This window comes from Dipodomys ordii, unplaced genomic scaffold (assembly GCF_000151885.1).
Source record: "Dipodomys ordii isolate 6190 unplaced genomic scaffold, Dord_2.0 Scaffold69, whole genome shotgun sequence".
NCBI classification, from domain to species: domain Eukaryota; kingdom Metazoa; phylum Chordata; class Mammalia; order Rodentia; family Heteromyidae; genus Dipodomys; species Dipodomys ordii.
In genome coordinates, this window is record NW_012267285.1 from 2,294,123 (window position 1) to 2,308,228 (window position 14,106).

Genomic DNA, 14,106 nt, shown 5'->3' on the forward strand with positions numbered 1-14,106 from the left:
CACCCGGCCCACCCCGGCCCGACGGGAACCGGAAACGAAGCGGAGCCCCGTCTCCAGGAAGGGCGGGGGGGGCGGGGAGCCGCTGGGGATGTCGAGGGTAGAGTGAAACCTAACACACCGGGGCTGCCCCGGGCCTGGCTCGAGGGGGAGAGCCCTCGTGTATCAAGCGCCAGGCGCCGCGAGTTCAAACCCCGCTTCTGCGAAACAGATGCGCACCCACGTGAAGACAATAACGGTGACTCCGTTTGCAAGCAGCTGCTAGCGCGTCCTCGAAAGGAAAAGGGGTTTGAAGGCAGGGCAAGGGAAGCGACCAAGGACGGGAAGAGCTTTAGACAGATGGCAAATGTCGACATAGGTAGTTGGGCTTATCAGTGTGTGTGTATGGGGTGTGCGTGCGCGTGTGCGGCACACGTGCCAGGACTGAACTTGAACTCGGCACTAGCCCAGCTGGCGCTCTTCCACTTCAGTTCCACTTCCAGTTTTGGGCTGGTTAATCGGACATAAGAATCTTACAGATTTATTGTTTGCCCTGGCTTGGCCCTGAACTGGGATGCTCAGATCTCAGCCTCCTGAGTAGCTAGGATTACAGGCGTGAGCCCCTGGGCTCCTGGCTTCAGGCAATTGTATTTTGGGGAGATGATAGTTGTTCTAAAAAAGAGACCACCAGTTTCCTCTGTATCTCAGAGGACCTCAAAATAGAACGACAGGATTTGATTAAATGGTAGTGTATTCCAGATAGTTGTAAACATTAAGGAAGTGCCATCAAGAAAGGTAAAGATGGGCTGGGAAGGTGGCTCAGTGGTAGAGCGCTTGCCTTGGATGCATGAGGCCCTGGGTTCGATTCCTCAGCACCACATAAGCAAAAAGAAAAAAGCTGGAAGTGGCGCTGTGGCTCAAGTGGTAGAACACTAGCCTTGAGCTGAAGAGCTGAGGGACAGCGCCCAGGCCCAGAGTTCAGGCTCCACGACCGGACCCCCCCCCCAAAAAAAAAAAAAGAAAAGAAAAGTAAATTAAAGATAAGTCGACTTTCTTGGCATTTCAAAGCCACCATAGCATGTGAAGCAGCAATAGCACATCTCAGTCTTCAGGAGTGAGGGTTTTGTAGCATTAAGGGATACATTGGCAAATCTAAAATTCCCAAAAGCACACGCAAATATTACTTGCAATGTTACTGGGGAAATGTTTTGCAAATTGTGTGAGAAGATATACATTTTAAAAATTAACGCAAGGTGACCGGGACGTAGCTCAAGAATAGAATACGCTAGCATGTGCAAGGGCCTGAGTTCAATCCCAAGCACCGTAAAAAACAAGAGCAGCAACCTAGGAAAAGAAATGATATCCCCTAGACTTGTACAGTGTGTGCAACTTTACCATAGGTCCTGGAGAGCGAACTTCCCTTCTATCTGAGGTCCTGTAAACCAGGAGGTGATTTCTTCACTGACAAGGAAGTACCATCTACCTGCTCTTGGTTTTTGTTAAGACAAATTCTCTCACTCCATAGTCCATACTGGCCTCCACCAATCTCCCCGGTGCTGAGATTATAAGTGTGCGTCACCATACCTGGTCTCCCCCAATTCTGTAGGCACTGATCCTGTTACTTACAAATGAAGATGGCAAAGTGCATTGTTGAGTGGATTCGAGGATCCGATCTTGTCAGGACTCCTGATTGTTCTCTGATTCTGGCATCTCCTGTTCTGTCCCTACAGTTACTCCACGTGAGCTGTCTATAGAACAGTCAGCAACAAGAGAGATTTCCACCTGTGGACAGATGTTCTTAATAAGCAGGCCGGGAAGGTGGCTTAGTGGTAGAGTGCTTGCCTGACATGCATGAAGCCCTGGGTTCAATTCCTCAGTACCACATACACAGAAAAAAAAAAAGCCAGAAGTGGCGCTGTGGCTCAGGTGGTAGAGCGCTGCTAGCCTTGAGCACAGAGAGGCTCAGGGACACAGAGTCCAGACACTGAATTCAACACCCAGGATGCCACACCCCCTCCCCCCCCAACCAAAGCAATCTTCTTAAGCTCCCAGAAGGGACCCTTCTAGCTCCAGCCCAGTACCACCTGGTCCCTTGGAACTGCTTCTGTGTGCTATGATTTTTTACCTTCTTTGGTCACAGCTGAGAACCTCTGCTTGTTTTCCGAGGGAGCTGGAGGCATGGCTCAGGGCCAGAGTGCCTGCCTGCCAAGCATGAGGCCCAAGTTCAAAGCCATAGTGTTTCCAAAGCTCCAGGGAACATTCACCTCTGCCTTGAGACTCAAGTTCTCCTACGTGCTGGAAACGTTTTTTTTTTTTTCACCAGTCCTGGGGCTTGAACTCAGGGCCTGAGCACCATCCCTGAGCCTCTCTGTGCTCAAGGCTAACTCTCTACCACTTTTGAGCTACAGCGCCACTTCTGGCTTCTTCTGTGTATGTGGTCTGGAGGAATCGAACCCAGGGCTTCATGCATGCTAGGCAAGCCCTCTACCACGGAGCCACCTGCCCAGCCCTGTGCCATACACTCTGCAGCCTAATGAGTCTCCTGCACCCTGTTTCTCCCAGGCACATGCTCGCGATCACATGGAGAGTGAAAGCGCAGACTCACCATGAAAACCAGCCCCCGGCGGCCACTGATTCTCAAAAGACGGAGGCTGCCCCTTCCTGTCCAGAATGCCCCAGCAGAGGCAACAAAGGAGGAGCCCAAGGGGCCCCCTGCCCCACAGGACCCCCCTCCTGCAGGAGCCCCGGCCTCCGCGGGGTCAACGGAGTCCAGCTCCTGCAAGTTCCCAGCGGGAATTAAGATCATCAACCACCCCACCATGCCCAACACGCAAGTGGTGGCCATCCCCAGCAACGCCGACGTGCAGAGCATCATCACCGCTCTGACGGCCAAGGGAAAGGAGAGCGGCAGCAGCGGGCCCAACAAATTCATCCTCATCAGCTGCGGGCGGGCGCCCCAGCCTCAGGCCCGAGCCCAGGGTGACCCCAAGAGGACAGACGGCGGGCCCCAGACGGCCGACCCGAAGCCTGCTGCCAGGAATGTAAACGCAAGCCAGTCGCCCACAGCTGCTCCGAGGCTGGGGGCTGAGAGCTGTGGTATGTGCGCTGCACAGGAGGGAGGGGGATGGGGGGGGGAGGCTGCACTTCCGGCTTCTTGGCAAGGTCCACCCTCGGTCAGTCATGGGATACCTGCCATAGACAGGCATCCTAGCTCTGCCTGGAGGTCCTGTCTTCCTTCATCCTGGGCCCCTGTTGAGATTTCAGTGATAATGTCGCATTTCCTTTAGCCTTCTTTACACTGGAAAAGGATTTCGTTTGTTAAGAGAGTAAATGATTTATTAGTGGGCGTTGGTGGCTCACGCCTGTCATCCTAGCTGTTCGGGAGGCTGAGATCGGAGAATTGAGGTTCAAAGCCAGCATGGGCTTTGAAAAAAGTCCATGAGACTTTTTTTCTCCAGTGACTCACCAGGAAACCAGAAGTGGCTCTGTGGCTCACAAGTGGTAGAGCGCCAGCCTTGGGCCCAAATTGGCTCAAGGCAGGCATGCATCCCACGTGGAGTATTTTTACTTATTTCACTGGGAGCCACGGGCACCTGGCGTCAAAGGAGCAGCTGAGAAGCATGGGGAGGAAACTCGATTTTGTGCAAATAAGCAATAACCCATCTGTAAGATTGCCTTGCCTCGTGTCAAAGATTCCGTCTGAGCCAGGCGCTGGTGGCTCACCCTGCGATCCTAGCTAATCAGGAGGCTGAGATCTGAGGATCAGAGGTTTGAAACCAGCCCGGGCAGGAAAGTCCATAAGACTCTTATCTCCAGCAAAGCATCAAGCTATGGCTCAAGTAGTAAGAGCATAAAAGCTCAAGGATAGAGACAGAACCCAGACTCCTTGAGTGTAAGCCCCAGGATCCATCTGGCTCCTATTGGAATGCACTTTGAACTGTGCTGGGTTTCTCCTGAAGTCTACAACTTGGTAAACTAAGAGTAGAGGTCAAGGGGGGTGGGGGGGGCCGCTCGTTACCAACTGTGGGTCTGTTAGGCATCTGGTGAGGGAGACATTGAAGTCTCAATTGTTCCCTCTAGCTGGTGGTGAGGCGGCGGGCTGCGTTCTGGACAGCAGCCTGACCAACATCCAGTGGCTTGGGAAAATGAGCTCGGACGGGCTGGGCCCCTGTGACGTGAAGCAAGAGGCGGAGGACAAGGAGAACTTCCCCCTGGAGCAGAATCACATCAAGGTAAACTGTTCCCTCCTCCCCGAGAAGTCGGTCAGTGCCACGAGTGTGCTAAGTCTGAACTCGGCCTTGGGCTTCCTAGGCAGCTGCTCTACCACTGGGGCTACACCCCGGCCCTTTTTTGGCTTTAGTTGTGGGGACAGGGGCGGGGGGGGGGTGGAGGAGACAGGTACTGGGGTTTGAACTCAGGGCCTTGGTCTCTCCATTGGGCCACAGCTCCACTTCCAGCTTCGTGGTATTTAGTCAGAGATGAGAGTCTGGTGGACCTTGCCTGCCCAAGGTTGGCTTTGAGCCGTGATCCTTAGATTCCAGCCTCCTGAGTAGCTAGGATCGCAGTCGGGAGCCACCCAACGCCTAGCTCAGTTTTTAAAACTGAACGATGAAATCTTTTATCTGAGACCTAGCAAAATCCATGAGCTCTGGAGATACTTGTTACCTGCTTGCGAGTGTGTCTCTTCGCAAGCATTGAAATGGGTTATTCACGTCAGCAAGAGGCATAGAACTCATTGAGCCAGGAGTCTGCAAAACGGGCATGGGTTAATAGAAAACCAGGGCTTCCAATAAAGACGTTTCAATTGGATCTTTTCTGTCATCGGACAACAAAATAATGATAGGTAAGCGTGCGACGGGTTGTGTGTCTGGTACACTTCTGGGACCCGGAGGCCTCTGCGGTGGGGCCGGTCCTCAGGAACGCGTCTGTTGTCATCCCCCCCTCTCCCCCCCCCTCCCTTGGGCATGTCTTTCCCCACAGGTGGAGGAGCCATCCGGAGCGCCGGCATCCTGGCAGGACTCTGTGTCTGAACGGCCACCCTACTCCTACATGGCTATGATCCAATTTGCCATCAACAGCACGGAGCGGAAGCGCATGACCTTGAAGGACATCTACACTTGGATCGAGGACCACTTCCCCTACTTCAAGCACATTGCCAAGCCGGGCTGGAAGGTAATCTGCCCCCTGGCCGCCGAGGCCCAAGGTCACTGGGGCCTTCCGGTGTGCACCTGGGGCGTGGGTCACCTGCAGAATGGCCTGATGCGGTGAGCTCAGGCCTGTCACCGCTTCCTGCATCAGTCTTTGAGGCTTGTGGGGAGAATTCAGGAGTGGTAGCACCCCCCCCCTTTGTGCCACAAGCCATCCAAGAGACCACAGCAGGAGCAGGGGTGTGTGTGTGTGTGTGTGTGTGTGTGTGTGTGTGTGTGTGTGTGTGTGATGAGTCTTGAACTCCGGGCCTGGGTGCTGACCTTCAGCTCAAGGCTGGCGCTCTACCACTTGGGCCACAGCACCACTTCCAGTTTTCTGAGTGGTTTATTGGAGATTAGAGTCTCAAAGACATTCCTGCCTGAGCTAGGTCTACAGTGTGCAGGCTGAGGGAGAGGTGATATCCCTGAAGCTAGATCTAGTGATAATAGTGATCTCTCTTGGCTTGAACTCTGGGCTTGGGCACAATCCCTAAGCTGTTTCCACTCAAGACTAGCGTGCAACCACTTGACCTACAGAGCTACTTCTGATCATTTATTAGAGATAAAGAATCTCACAGATGCCACTGCCCGGAGCTGGCTTCAAACTGCGATCCTCAGATCTCAGCTTCTGAATAGCGGCGTGAATGACTGCTACCCGACTGACTAGGCATCTTTCTCCTTCAGAATTCTATCCGGCACAACCTCTCCCTCCACGACATGTTTGTCCGGGAGACGTCGGGCAATGGCAAGGTCTCTTTCTGGACCATTCACCCCAGTGCCAACCGCTACCTGACGCTGGACCAGGTGTTCAAGGTGAGACTCTCGACCCGTTCTTCCTGGATCAGAAGTTCAGCAACCCATGAGACCCACTGATAAATCCCGCCTGGCCGCCCCTGTGCTAGAGGACAATACAGAGCTGGGCGGGGGCAGTGTTTCCCTGGAACACTTCATACTGTGCGGCTTTCCTGCCTCCTGATTCCACGTGTCTGGAGGGGGGATCCAGGAATCTGTATTTTCAGCAAGCATCTCAGTGGGGTAGGGAGAGTGGGGTTCTTAGAGCCACAGATATCAGGCCGGGCGCGGGTGGCTCATGCCTGTCATCCCAGCTACTCAGAAGGCTGAGATCTGAGGATCAGCAGTTCCAAGCCAGCCCGGGCAGAAAAGTTCCCTGAGACTCAGAAAACTAGAAGTGGTGCTATGGCTCAAGTGGTAGAGCACTGGCCTTGAGCTGAAGAGCTCAGGGAGAGCGCCCAGGCCCTGAGTTCAAGTCCCACAACCAACGGAAAACAAAACACTAGAGATCAGAAACACAGCCGTTCCCCGGCACCTTTCTCTCCGGAAGCTGTGTGTAGCTTTGGGACTCCGGAGGGCCCGGGCGCTCCCCTGGGACGGGTGTCCGTCTGTCTTGCCAGGCTGGTCAGCTTGGCCACCTCGGTGGTGACTTGGTGTTCTTTCTCTCCCACCATGCCTGGCCGCCACCAGCCAGTGGACGCAGGATCTCCACAGTCACCGCAGGCCCTGGAGTCAGTTAGGTTTTTCCCTTGCTGGGGGCTTGGCCCGTGTCTCCTCCCGTGTCTCCTCCCGCGCCTCAGCATGCCTTTAGTGGGGAGGGGAGGGAGCCGATGGCCGAGGGCCTGGCAGGCCCCGTATGCGGAGTGGGGGGGGGTGTACCCCTCCCTCCCCTCGACTCCCACGGGGCTCCAAGAGGTGCACAGAGCAGAGCAGGGCGGGAAGGGCATCTAGGAGGCCTTGTCTCCACCCACCCGCGGCCATCTCTTCCTGAGCTGTCCACCGCGATGCACCAGCTTGCGCTGACGGGGTTCTGAGCCTGAGGTTCTTAACTCCTTAATCCTGGTCTCCCCCGCCCCGCCCCGCCCCGCCATGCTATGCGCAGCAGCAGAAGCGGCCCACCCCGGAGCTCCGCCGCAACATCGTCATCAACGCCGAACTCCCGCTGGGCGCACGTGAGTCTGACCGTGCGTGCAGGCCGGCCTGCTTCCCCGGGGCGGGCGCCCCGCGGTCCTCTCCCCGCCAGCCCCCTGCCCCTCACCCCTCCTCTCCCCTCCCAGGGCGGAAGATGAAGCCGCTGCTGCCGCGCGTCAGCTCCTACCTGGTGCCCATCCAGTTCCCCGCGAGCCAGCCGCTGGTGCTGCAGCCCTCGGCCAAGGTGCCCCTGCCCCTGGCCACCTCGCTCGTGGGCTCGGAGCTGGCTCAGCACGGCAAGCGCGTGCGCATCGCCCCCAAGGTGAGCGGAACTCCAGTGCCACCAACACGGGCCAGCTTCTGGGCAGAGAGGAGGGCGGATGCCCGCGAAGGCCTGTGGCATTGGTGGGGTGCAGACCAGGCACTCGGGGCCGGTGCCCGGGACAGTGACAGAGGAGGCCGCGAGGCCGGCCGGGGAGGAGAGCAGCAAGGCCCTCGTGCCCGGGCCTGGTGCAGCGGGAGCCGCCCTCGCCTGCTTCTCAGTCTCCAGTGGGAGACACTGAGGGCTGGATAACTGTTTGTGGGAGTTGGGGTGATGCCGTCCCAGGTGTCCCCGGGAGGGCGGGGGGCGGGGCCCAGGCCCGGCCCAGAGCCCAGGTCTTCGGTCCAGGGAGGAGGGGAGGGGAAGGGAGCGCCGTCTGTAGTCGCCAGATCTGGACTTGGCTGTGGGGAGAAGGCGCTGTGGGCAGGGCTGCTGTGCCAGGGCCGGGGACACCTGTCCCCTCCGGAAGGCCCGAGGGGGGTGGCTGAATGATACTCCGGGGTTCGCAGAGAAGCAGATCGTGCGTGCTCGCTCTCTTCCGTTCCCCCTCTGCCCCTCCCTGACCTCCCTCCTCCTCTCCTTCCCGTCCTGTTTTCCTCCCTTCCTTTCACCAGCTCTTCCTTCCCTCTGTCTGTCTGTACAAGCTCACGTTGAACTTGAATTCCTCCTACCTCAACCTCCTTACTACTAGGATTACATACTTGACCCTCCCTCCCTCCCTGCCTCCTTCCTTCCTTCCTTCCTGTTGGTGATGGGACTTGAACTCAGGGCTTGGGCAATCCCCAGACTTTTTTGCTACCACTTTGAGCCACAGCTCTACTTCTTGTTTTCTGGTGGTTCACTGGAGATAAGAGTTACAGAGATTTGTGCCTGGGCTGGCTTTGAACCATGACACTCAGATCTCAGCCTCCTGGGTAGTTAGGATTGTAGGCGTGAGCCACCAGTGCCTGGTTTGCCTTTCTTTCTTTCTTTCTAATTACAAACTTTTTTTTTTTTTTTTGGTTGGATCGTGGGGCCTGAACTCAGGGCCTGGGCGCTGTCCCTCAGCTCTTCAGCTCAAGGCTGGCGCTCTACCACTCTCAGTGCCAGTTCCTGCTTTTTTTTTTCTACTTATGTGGTGCTGAGGAATCGAACCCAGGGCTTCCTGCATGCAAGGCAAGCGCTCTACCACTGAGCCACCTTCCCAGCCCTAATTACAAACTTTTATAGAGCCAAATGCCTGTAATCCTAGCTAGTAAGGAGACTGGTATGGCGTATCTTGGTTCGAAGCCAGGCAGATAGACCAGACCAAGACTCTTACCTCCAATTACCCAACAGAAAGCCAGAGTTGGAGATGCTGCTCAAGTAGTCAAGTGATAGCGTTGAATAGAAAAAGCCAATCAAGAGTGTGGAGACCCTGAGTCCAAATCCCAATGCCTCACAAAAATAATATAATCTGCCCTCTTCATTAAGATGCTACCTTCTCATACTTACAGATTTTCTTCTTCTTTTTTTTTTTTGGGGGGGGGGTCCAGTCGTGGGGCCTGAACTCTGGGCCTGGGCGCTGTCCCTCAGCTCTTCACCTCAAGGCTAGCGCTCTACCACTTGAGCCACAGCGCCACTTCTAGCTTTTTTTTTCTTTTTGCTTATGTGGTGATGAGGAATCGAACCCAGGGCTTCAGGCATGCAAGGCAAGCGCTCTACCACTGAGCCACCTGCCCAGCCCCTCATACTTACAGATTTTCTAAGAGTTTAGAAAAACAAGACACTGGGTGCCTGTGGCTCCCGCCTGTCATCCCAGCTCCTCAGGAGGCTGAGATCTGAGGATCGAGGTTCAAAGCCAGCCTGGGCAGGAACGTCCATGAGACTCTGATCTCCCATGAACCACCAGAAAACCAGAAGTGGTACTGTGGCTCAAGGGGAAGAGTGCTCGCTTTGAGCTGAAGAGCTGAGGGACAGCGCCCAGGCCCTGAGTTCAGGCCCCATGACCAACATAATTGATTAATTAATTAATAAGACAGGAAAGCTGAGGGGCTGGCTCAGTGCTGGAGCACTTTCCGAGCACCAGCGGGAGATCTCAAGAGGCTCGGCCCCATGCCCACGGTCCTCTCCCCTCCCCGCCACGTCTGTCCCAGGGTCTGCTGACCGACGAAGGCGTCGCCCCTCTGCCCACGGCCGGCCCCGTGAAGGAGGAGCCCCTGCTCGGGGAGGGATCGCTGCTGCCCTTGCTGCCCGTCCGGTCCATCAAGGAGGAGGAGAGCCAGCCCGAGGACGACGTGGCCCTCCCCACGAGACCCATCAAGGTGGAGAGCCCCCCGCTGGAGGCGTGCCCCTCCCCGTGCCCGTCCCCCCGCGAGGACTCGTCCTGCTCCCCCACGCCGCGCCGCCGGAAGCCGTGCGGCGGCCTCTGCTCCCCGGCCCGCTGCGTGTCCGAGATGCTGCTCCTGCAGCGCCGGGAGCGCAGGGAGATGAGCCGCTCGCGCAGGAAGCAGCACCTGCGCCCGCCGCGCCTCGACGAGCCCGAGCTGCTCTTCGACGCCCCGCTCCTGCCCGACGCCTCCGAGCCCGAGGAGGCCGGGCCCTTCAAGACGCCCGTCAAGGACACGCTGCCCGCCTCCTCCACCCCCAGCAAGTCCGTCCTGCCCAGAACCCCCGAGTCCTGGAGGCTCACCCCCCCGGCCAAAGTGGGGCCCCTAGACTTCAGCCCGGTGCGCGCGCCGCCTGGGGCCTTCACGCTGCCCGAGCCGCTCGCGCTGCCCGGGCTCAGCACCACGCCGCTCAAGAACGTACCCCTCTTCGACTCCCCCCGGGAGCTGCTCAACGCCGAGCCCTTCCACCTCGGCTCCGACCCCTTCGGCAGCTCCTGCCCCTCCGACCTCGAGGCCCCCAAGCCGGGCTCCCCGGACCCGCAGGGCCCCGGCCCGTCGGCCAACCGGTCCCTCACGGAAGGCCTGGTCCTGGACACCATGAACGACAGCCTGAGCAAGATCCTGCTGGACATCAGCTTCCCCGGCCTGGAGGACGACCCGCTGGGCCCCGACAGCAACTGGTCTCAGTTCATCCCCGAGCTGCGGTAGAGGCTGGGCCTCCGCCGCCGGGCCTCCGTGCAACCCCGGGCCTCTGCCCGGAGCACAGCGGGCCCGAGCCACGTTGCACACGCAGGCGGTGGCCGCTGCGGGCAGCAGCGCCTGCCCAGAGAACCTTCACGCTCTGCCCCCCGGGCCTCCCCACCCCCGCCCCACGCTTTGTGGGGTGCCTCCTGCCAATGGTGTAAATCCTCCAGATCCTCCTCTAGTTACACACGGGAGCTCATCCTGGGGATCATTACCCACAGGCTGCTGGGGGGAAGGAGGGGGGCACCTGCAGGGTACAGAGTACTCAGGCCTGAGGCACTCCGGGGTGGGGGGGCTCCCTGCTTTGTTGGGGTTCCCCTCCCCTGTCCTCCCTCCCCAGGCCAGGTAACCGGATCTCTGGTACTGGGTGAAGAGTTGAATTTGGGGGTGAGGGAACCCAGATGCCTCCCCCCCCCATCTCTCCGATCATGCCCCTGATGGTGCCAGGGAGACCCGGCACTGAAGAGAAGGCGGCCGGAGGTGGGAGCGGCAGAGGCCCCCGACCTGCCTGGCCCCCCCAGCCTGCCCCTCAGCTTTGCAAAGGGCCCCCCCACCCTGAGGCCCCACCTCCAGAACACTACCTACCTGCTGAATAAAACCCGGGTGCAAGTGCTGCTGGCCGCACTGCTGGTATTTGGGGGGGGGAGGGGGAGGCGTAGCTTTGGCCCCAGGCCCCTCCCCTGGGGCCTTTCTCTGACACGGCCAGCTTCCCAGAGTGTCCAGCCCCCCCCCCCACACACACACAGAAGGACAAAGCGGAAGCCAGCTCGGCTTCCGTCCTCCGACAAGAAGCAGCTATGGGATTCCCTTGGTGGGGCTTGAACTCTGTCCCCAAGGCTATCTCTCTACTGCTTTGAGCCACGTCCAGTTTTCTGGTGGTTCACGGGCGATCAGAGTCACAGGCTTTCCTGCCCAGGCCCGTGTTGAATCCCGATCCTCCCATCTCAGCCTCCTGAATAATGGATTATAGGCGGGAGTCACTGGTGCCGGCCCCCAGAAGCGGCTGATTAGTCCTGTGACCTCTGCCTGGCTCCCAGAAAGGGAGCCAGGACCCCCAGGGACTGAGGAGCCTCCAGGGACAGGTCAGGGCCTCCTCCCTGTAGCACCAGCCAGGGAGCATCACCATAGCAACCCCAGCAGCAAACAATGGTGCCTGAAAGGCCTTCCCCACCAAGCCACCTGCCCTGGGCCTGGTCCTGAGGCTCAGAAACATGGCCAGCAAGCCAGGAAGATCACTCCAAGGGCCCCGGGGGTACCAGCAGCAGCCCACAGAAGCATCTAGAGTCAGGCAGCCTTTCCTGCAGGTAGGGGCGGGCCTTCCTGTCTGGGCCGGGAGCTGTTGACAAATGGAGGTGCTTTCTCCAGACCTCGGGGCCTCTCTCCTCCCCTCCACCTTGGGCCCCAATCAATGTGGATCTTAGAACCTGGGCACTGGGTGGCCCCCGCCCGTCATCCCAGCTACTCAGGAGGCTGAGATCTGAGGATGGCGGTTCAAAGCCAGCCCGGGCAGGAAGGTCTGTGAGACTCTTATCTCCAATAAACCACTCAAAAAGCTGGAGGGAGAGCTGTGGCTCAAGTGGTAGAGCACTAGCTTTGAATAAAAGCAGCTCAGGGACAGCGCCCAGGCCCTGAGTTCAAGCCCTGGGACCAGCACATACACACACTCCCTTACCCAAGCTTCTGTGGTCAGCCTCCTTTAACTGTTCTCAGAGTTGGGAATATTCTTGGATTTGGGAATATCTGCATGTGAACCCGGAGGTTATCTCAGGGATGGGACCCAAGAAGGAAGAGGACCTCGGTTATCTTGTCGCTGTGCATTACATACCTAATCTCAGAATGAAGTGGCCCCCTGTTGGTAGCGTGCCTGTGTTCTGGCTCCAACCGGTCTCACAGACGTTCCTGCCCAGGCTGGCTTTGAACCACAATCTTCAGATCTCAGCTTCCTTAGTTGCTAGGATGACAAGGCCTGAGCCGCTGGCGCCCGGCGGGAGAAGCCTTTTGAAAAACGCTCAGCTAGGCCCTGAGTCGGGCTGTGTGCTTCGTGGGGCCTTCCCACAGCTGTGGGTCCAGCGAGCCCCAGCCCTGGGCTCGCCAGTTTGGAGGCTTCAGCCCTCGGTTGCCGCACCCTGCCTCTCTGCGCAGGAGCACAGGACGGGAGCGATGCTCTCCCAGACCCCCTTAAAGCCCTCCCCCGCCCCATGACCTACCAGCCTCTCATTAGGCTCCTCCCCTTCCCCATGCCCCACCCCTTCCTTCCTGATCAAGCCATTAGGACCACAGCCACTGGGAGAAAAGTCACACTTGTGGGTGGTTCCCGCTGGCTCCCGCCTGTCAGCCCAGCTCCTCAGGAGGCTGAGATCTGAGGATCACGGTTCAAAGCCAGCCCAGGCTGGAAAGTCTGTGAGACTCTTATCCCCACTGGGCCATCTGAAAACCGGAAGTGGTGCTACGTGGCTCAAAGTGGTAGAGCGGCAGCCTTGAGCAAGAAGAGCTCAGGGACAGTGCCCAGACCCTGAGTTCAAGCCCCATGACCAACCCAACCAAAAAAAAATCGCCTTTGCTCAGAGCACTTGAGGGTTAAGGGAGACATACCTAAGAACAGAGCACAGAGGCCAAACGGTAGTTCATGGAGGGTGCTGTGCAGAAAAGGGGGGAAATTAACATTCTAGATGCTTCCTAGATTTGCTTGGCTTTGTGTGCATGTGTGCATGTGTGCATGTGTGTGCTGGTATACTGTGGCTTGAACCCAGGACTTGGGTGCTGTCCCTGATCCTTTATTTTTCAATCATAGGGCTTGAACTCAGGGCCTGGGCACTGTCCCTGAGCTCTTTTGCTTAAGGCTAGCATTTTGAGCCACAGCTCCACTTCCGGCTTTTTGGTGGTTCACTGGAGATCAGAGTCTCACAGACTTTCCTGCTCGAGCTGGCTTTGAACCATGATCCTCAGATCTCAGCCTCCTGAGTAGCTGGGATGACAGGCGGGAGCCGCTGGTGCCCAGTTGGTTTGTGTTTTAGTGAGTGGACGAAAGCACCGTTGAGAGAAATTAGAGTCGCCTGGCCCCCGTCACCAGCTCAGACCAGGAGCAAGGGAGGGTGGGCTTCTAGAATGCTTGGGCTGGGCCATCGCCTCTCACAATGTCCCCATCACATCCTCGATTGATGTATCCTCTTGGGAACACCCGTCCCTGGGCAGGAAGAGGGGCCACCAGATGGAGTGGGGTGAAGACAAAGACACAGTTGAGGAAAGGCTGTGAAATTTGAGAGCTCAGGCCAGGGTCCTGTGGCTCCCTCCCGTCATCCCAGCTACTCAGGAGGCTGAGATCGGAGGACCGAGGTTCAAGGCCAGCACAAACGGAGAAGTGGAGCTGTGGCTGAAGTGGTACAGCACCAATCCTGAGCAGAAAGAGGTCAGGACTGTCCAGGTGTCGGTGGCTCCCGCCCGTCACCCCAGCTACTCAGGAGGCTGAGATCTGAGGATTATCGTTTGAAGCCAACCCAGGCAGGAACGTCCGTGAGACTCTCCAATATACTACTCAGAAAAGCCGGAAGTGGCGTTGTGACTCAAGTGGTAGAGCACTAGCCTTGAGCAAACACAGCTCAGGGACAGC

The 14,106-nt window shown here is 57.8% G+C and overlaps 2 protein-coding genes across 2 annotated transcripts in view; both read left to right on the forward strand.

Moving 5' to 3' along the window:
- Positions 1-2,582: 2,582 nt before the first annotated feature.
- Foxm1 (forkhead box M1) overlaps positions 2,583-14,106 on the forward strand; it is a 12,695-nt gene continuing 1,171 nt past the window's right edge. The window contains exons 1-8 of the mRNA XM_013023664.1: positions 2,583-3,072; positions 4,057-4,208; positions 4,957-5,148; positions 5,847-5,975; positions 6,645-6,689; positions 7,057-7,126; positions 7,232-7,407; positions 9,522-10,490. Coding sequence (XP_012879118.1) covers positions 2,583-3,072; positions 4,057-4,208; positions 4,957-5,148; positions 5,847-5,975; positions 6,645-6,689; positions 7,057-7,126; positions 7,232-7,407; positions 9,522-10,463 — 2,196 coding nt within the window. The 3' untranslated portion in view covers positions 10,464-10,490. The remainder of the gene's footprint in view (positions 3,073-4,056; positions 4,209-4,956; positions 5,149-5,846; positions 5,976-6,644; positions 6,690-7,056; positions 7,127-7,231; positions 7,408-9,521; positions 10,491-14,106) is intronic.
- LOC105991050 (fibroin heavy chain) overlaps positions 11,711-14,106 on the forward strand; it is a 13,017-nt gene continuing 10,621 nt past the window's right edge. Inside the window, exon 1 of the mRNA XM_013023607.1 lies at positions 11,711-11,803. Within this exon, the coding sequence (XP_012879061.1) occupies positions 11,711-11,803 (93 nt within the window). The remainder of the gene's footprint in view (positions 11,804-14,106) is intronic.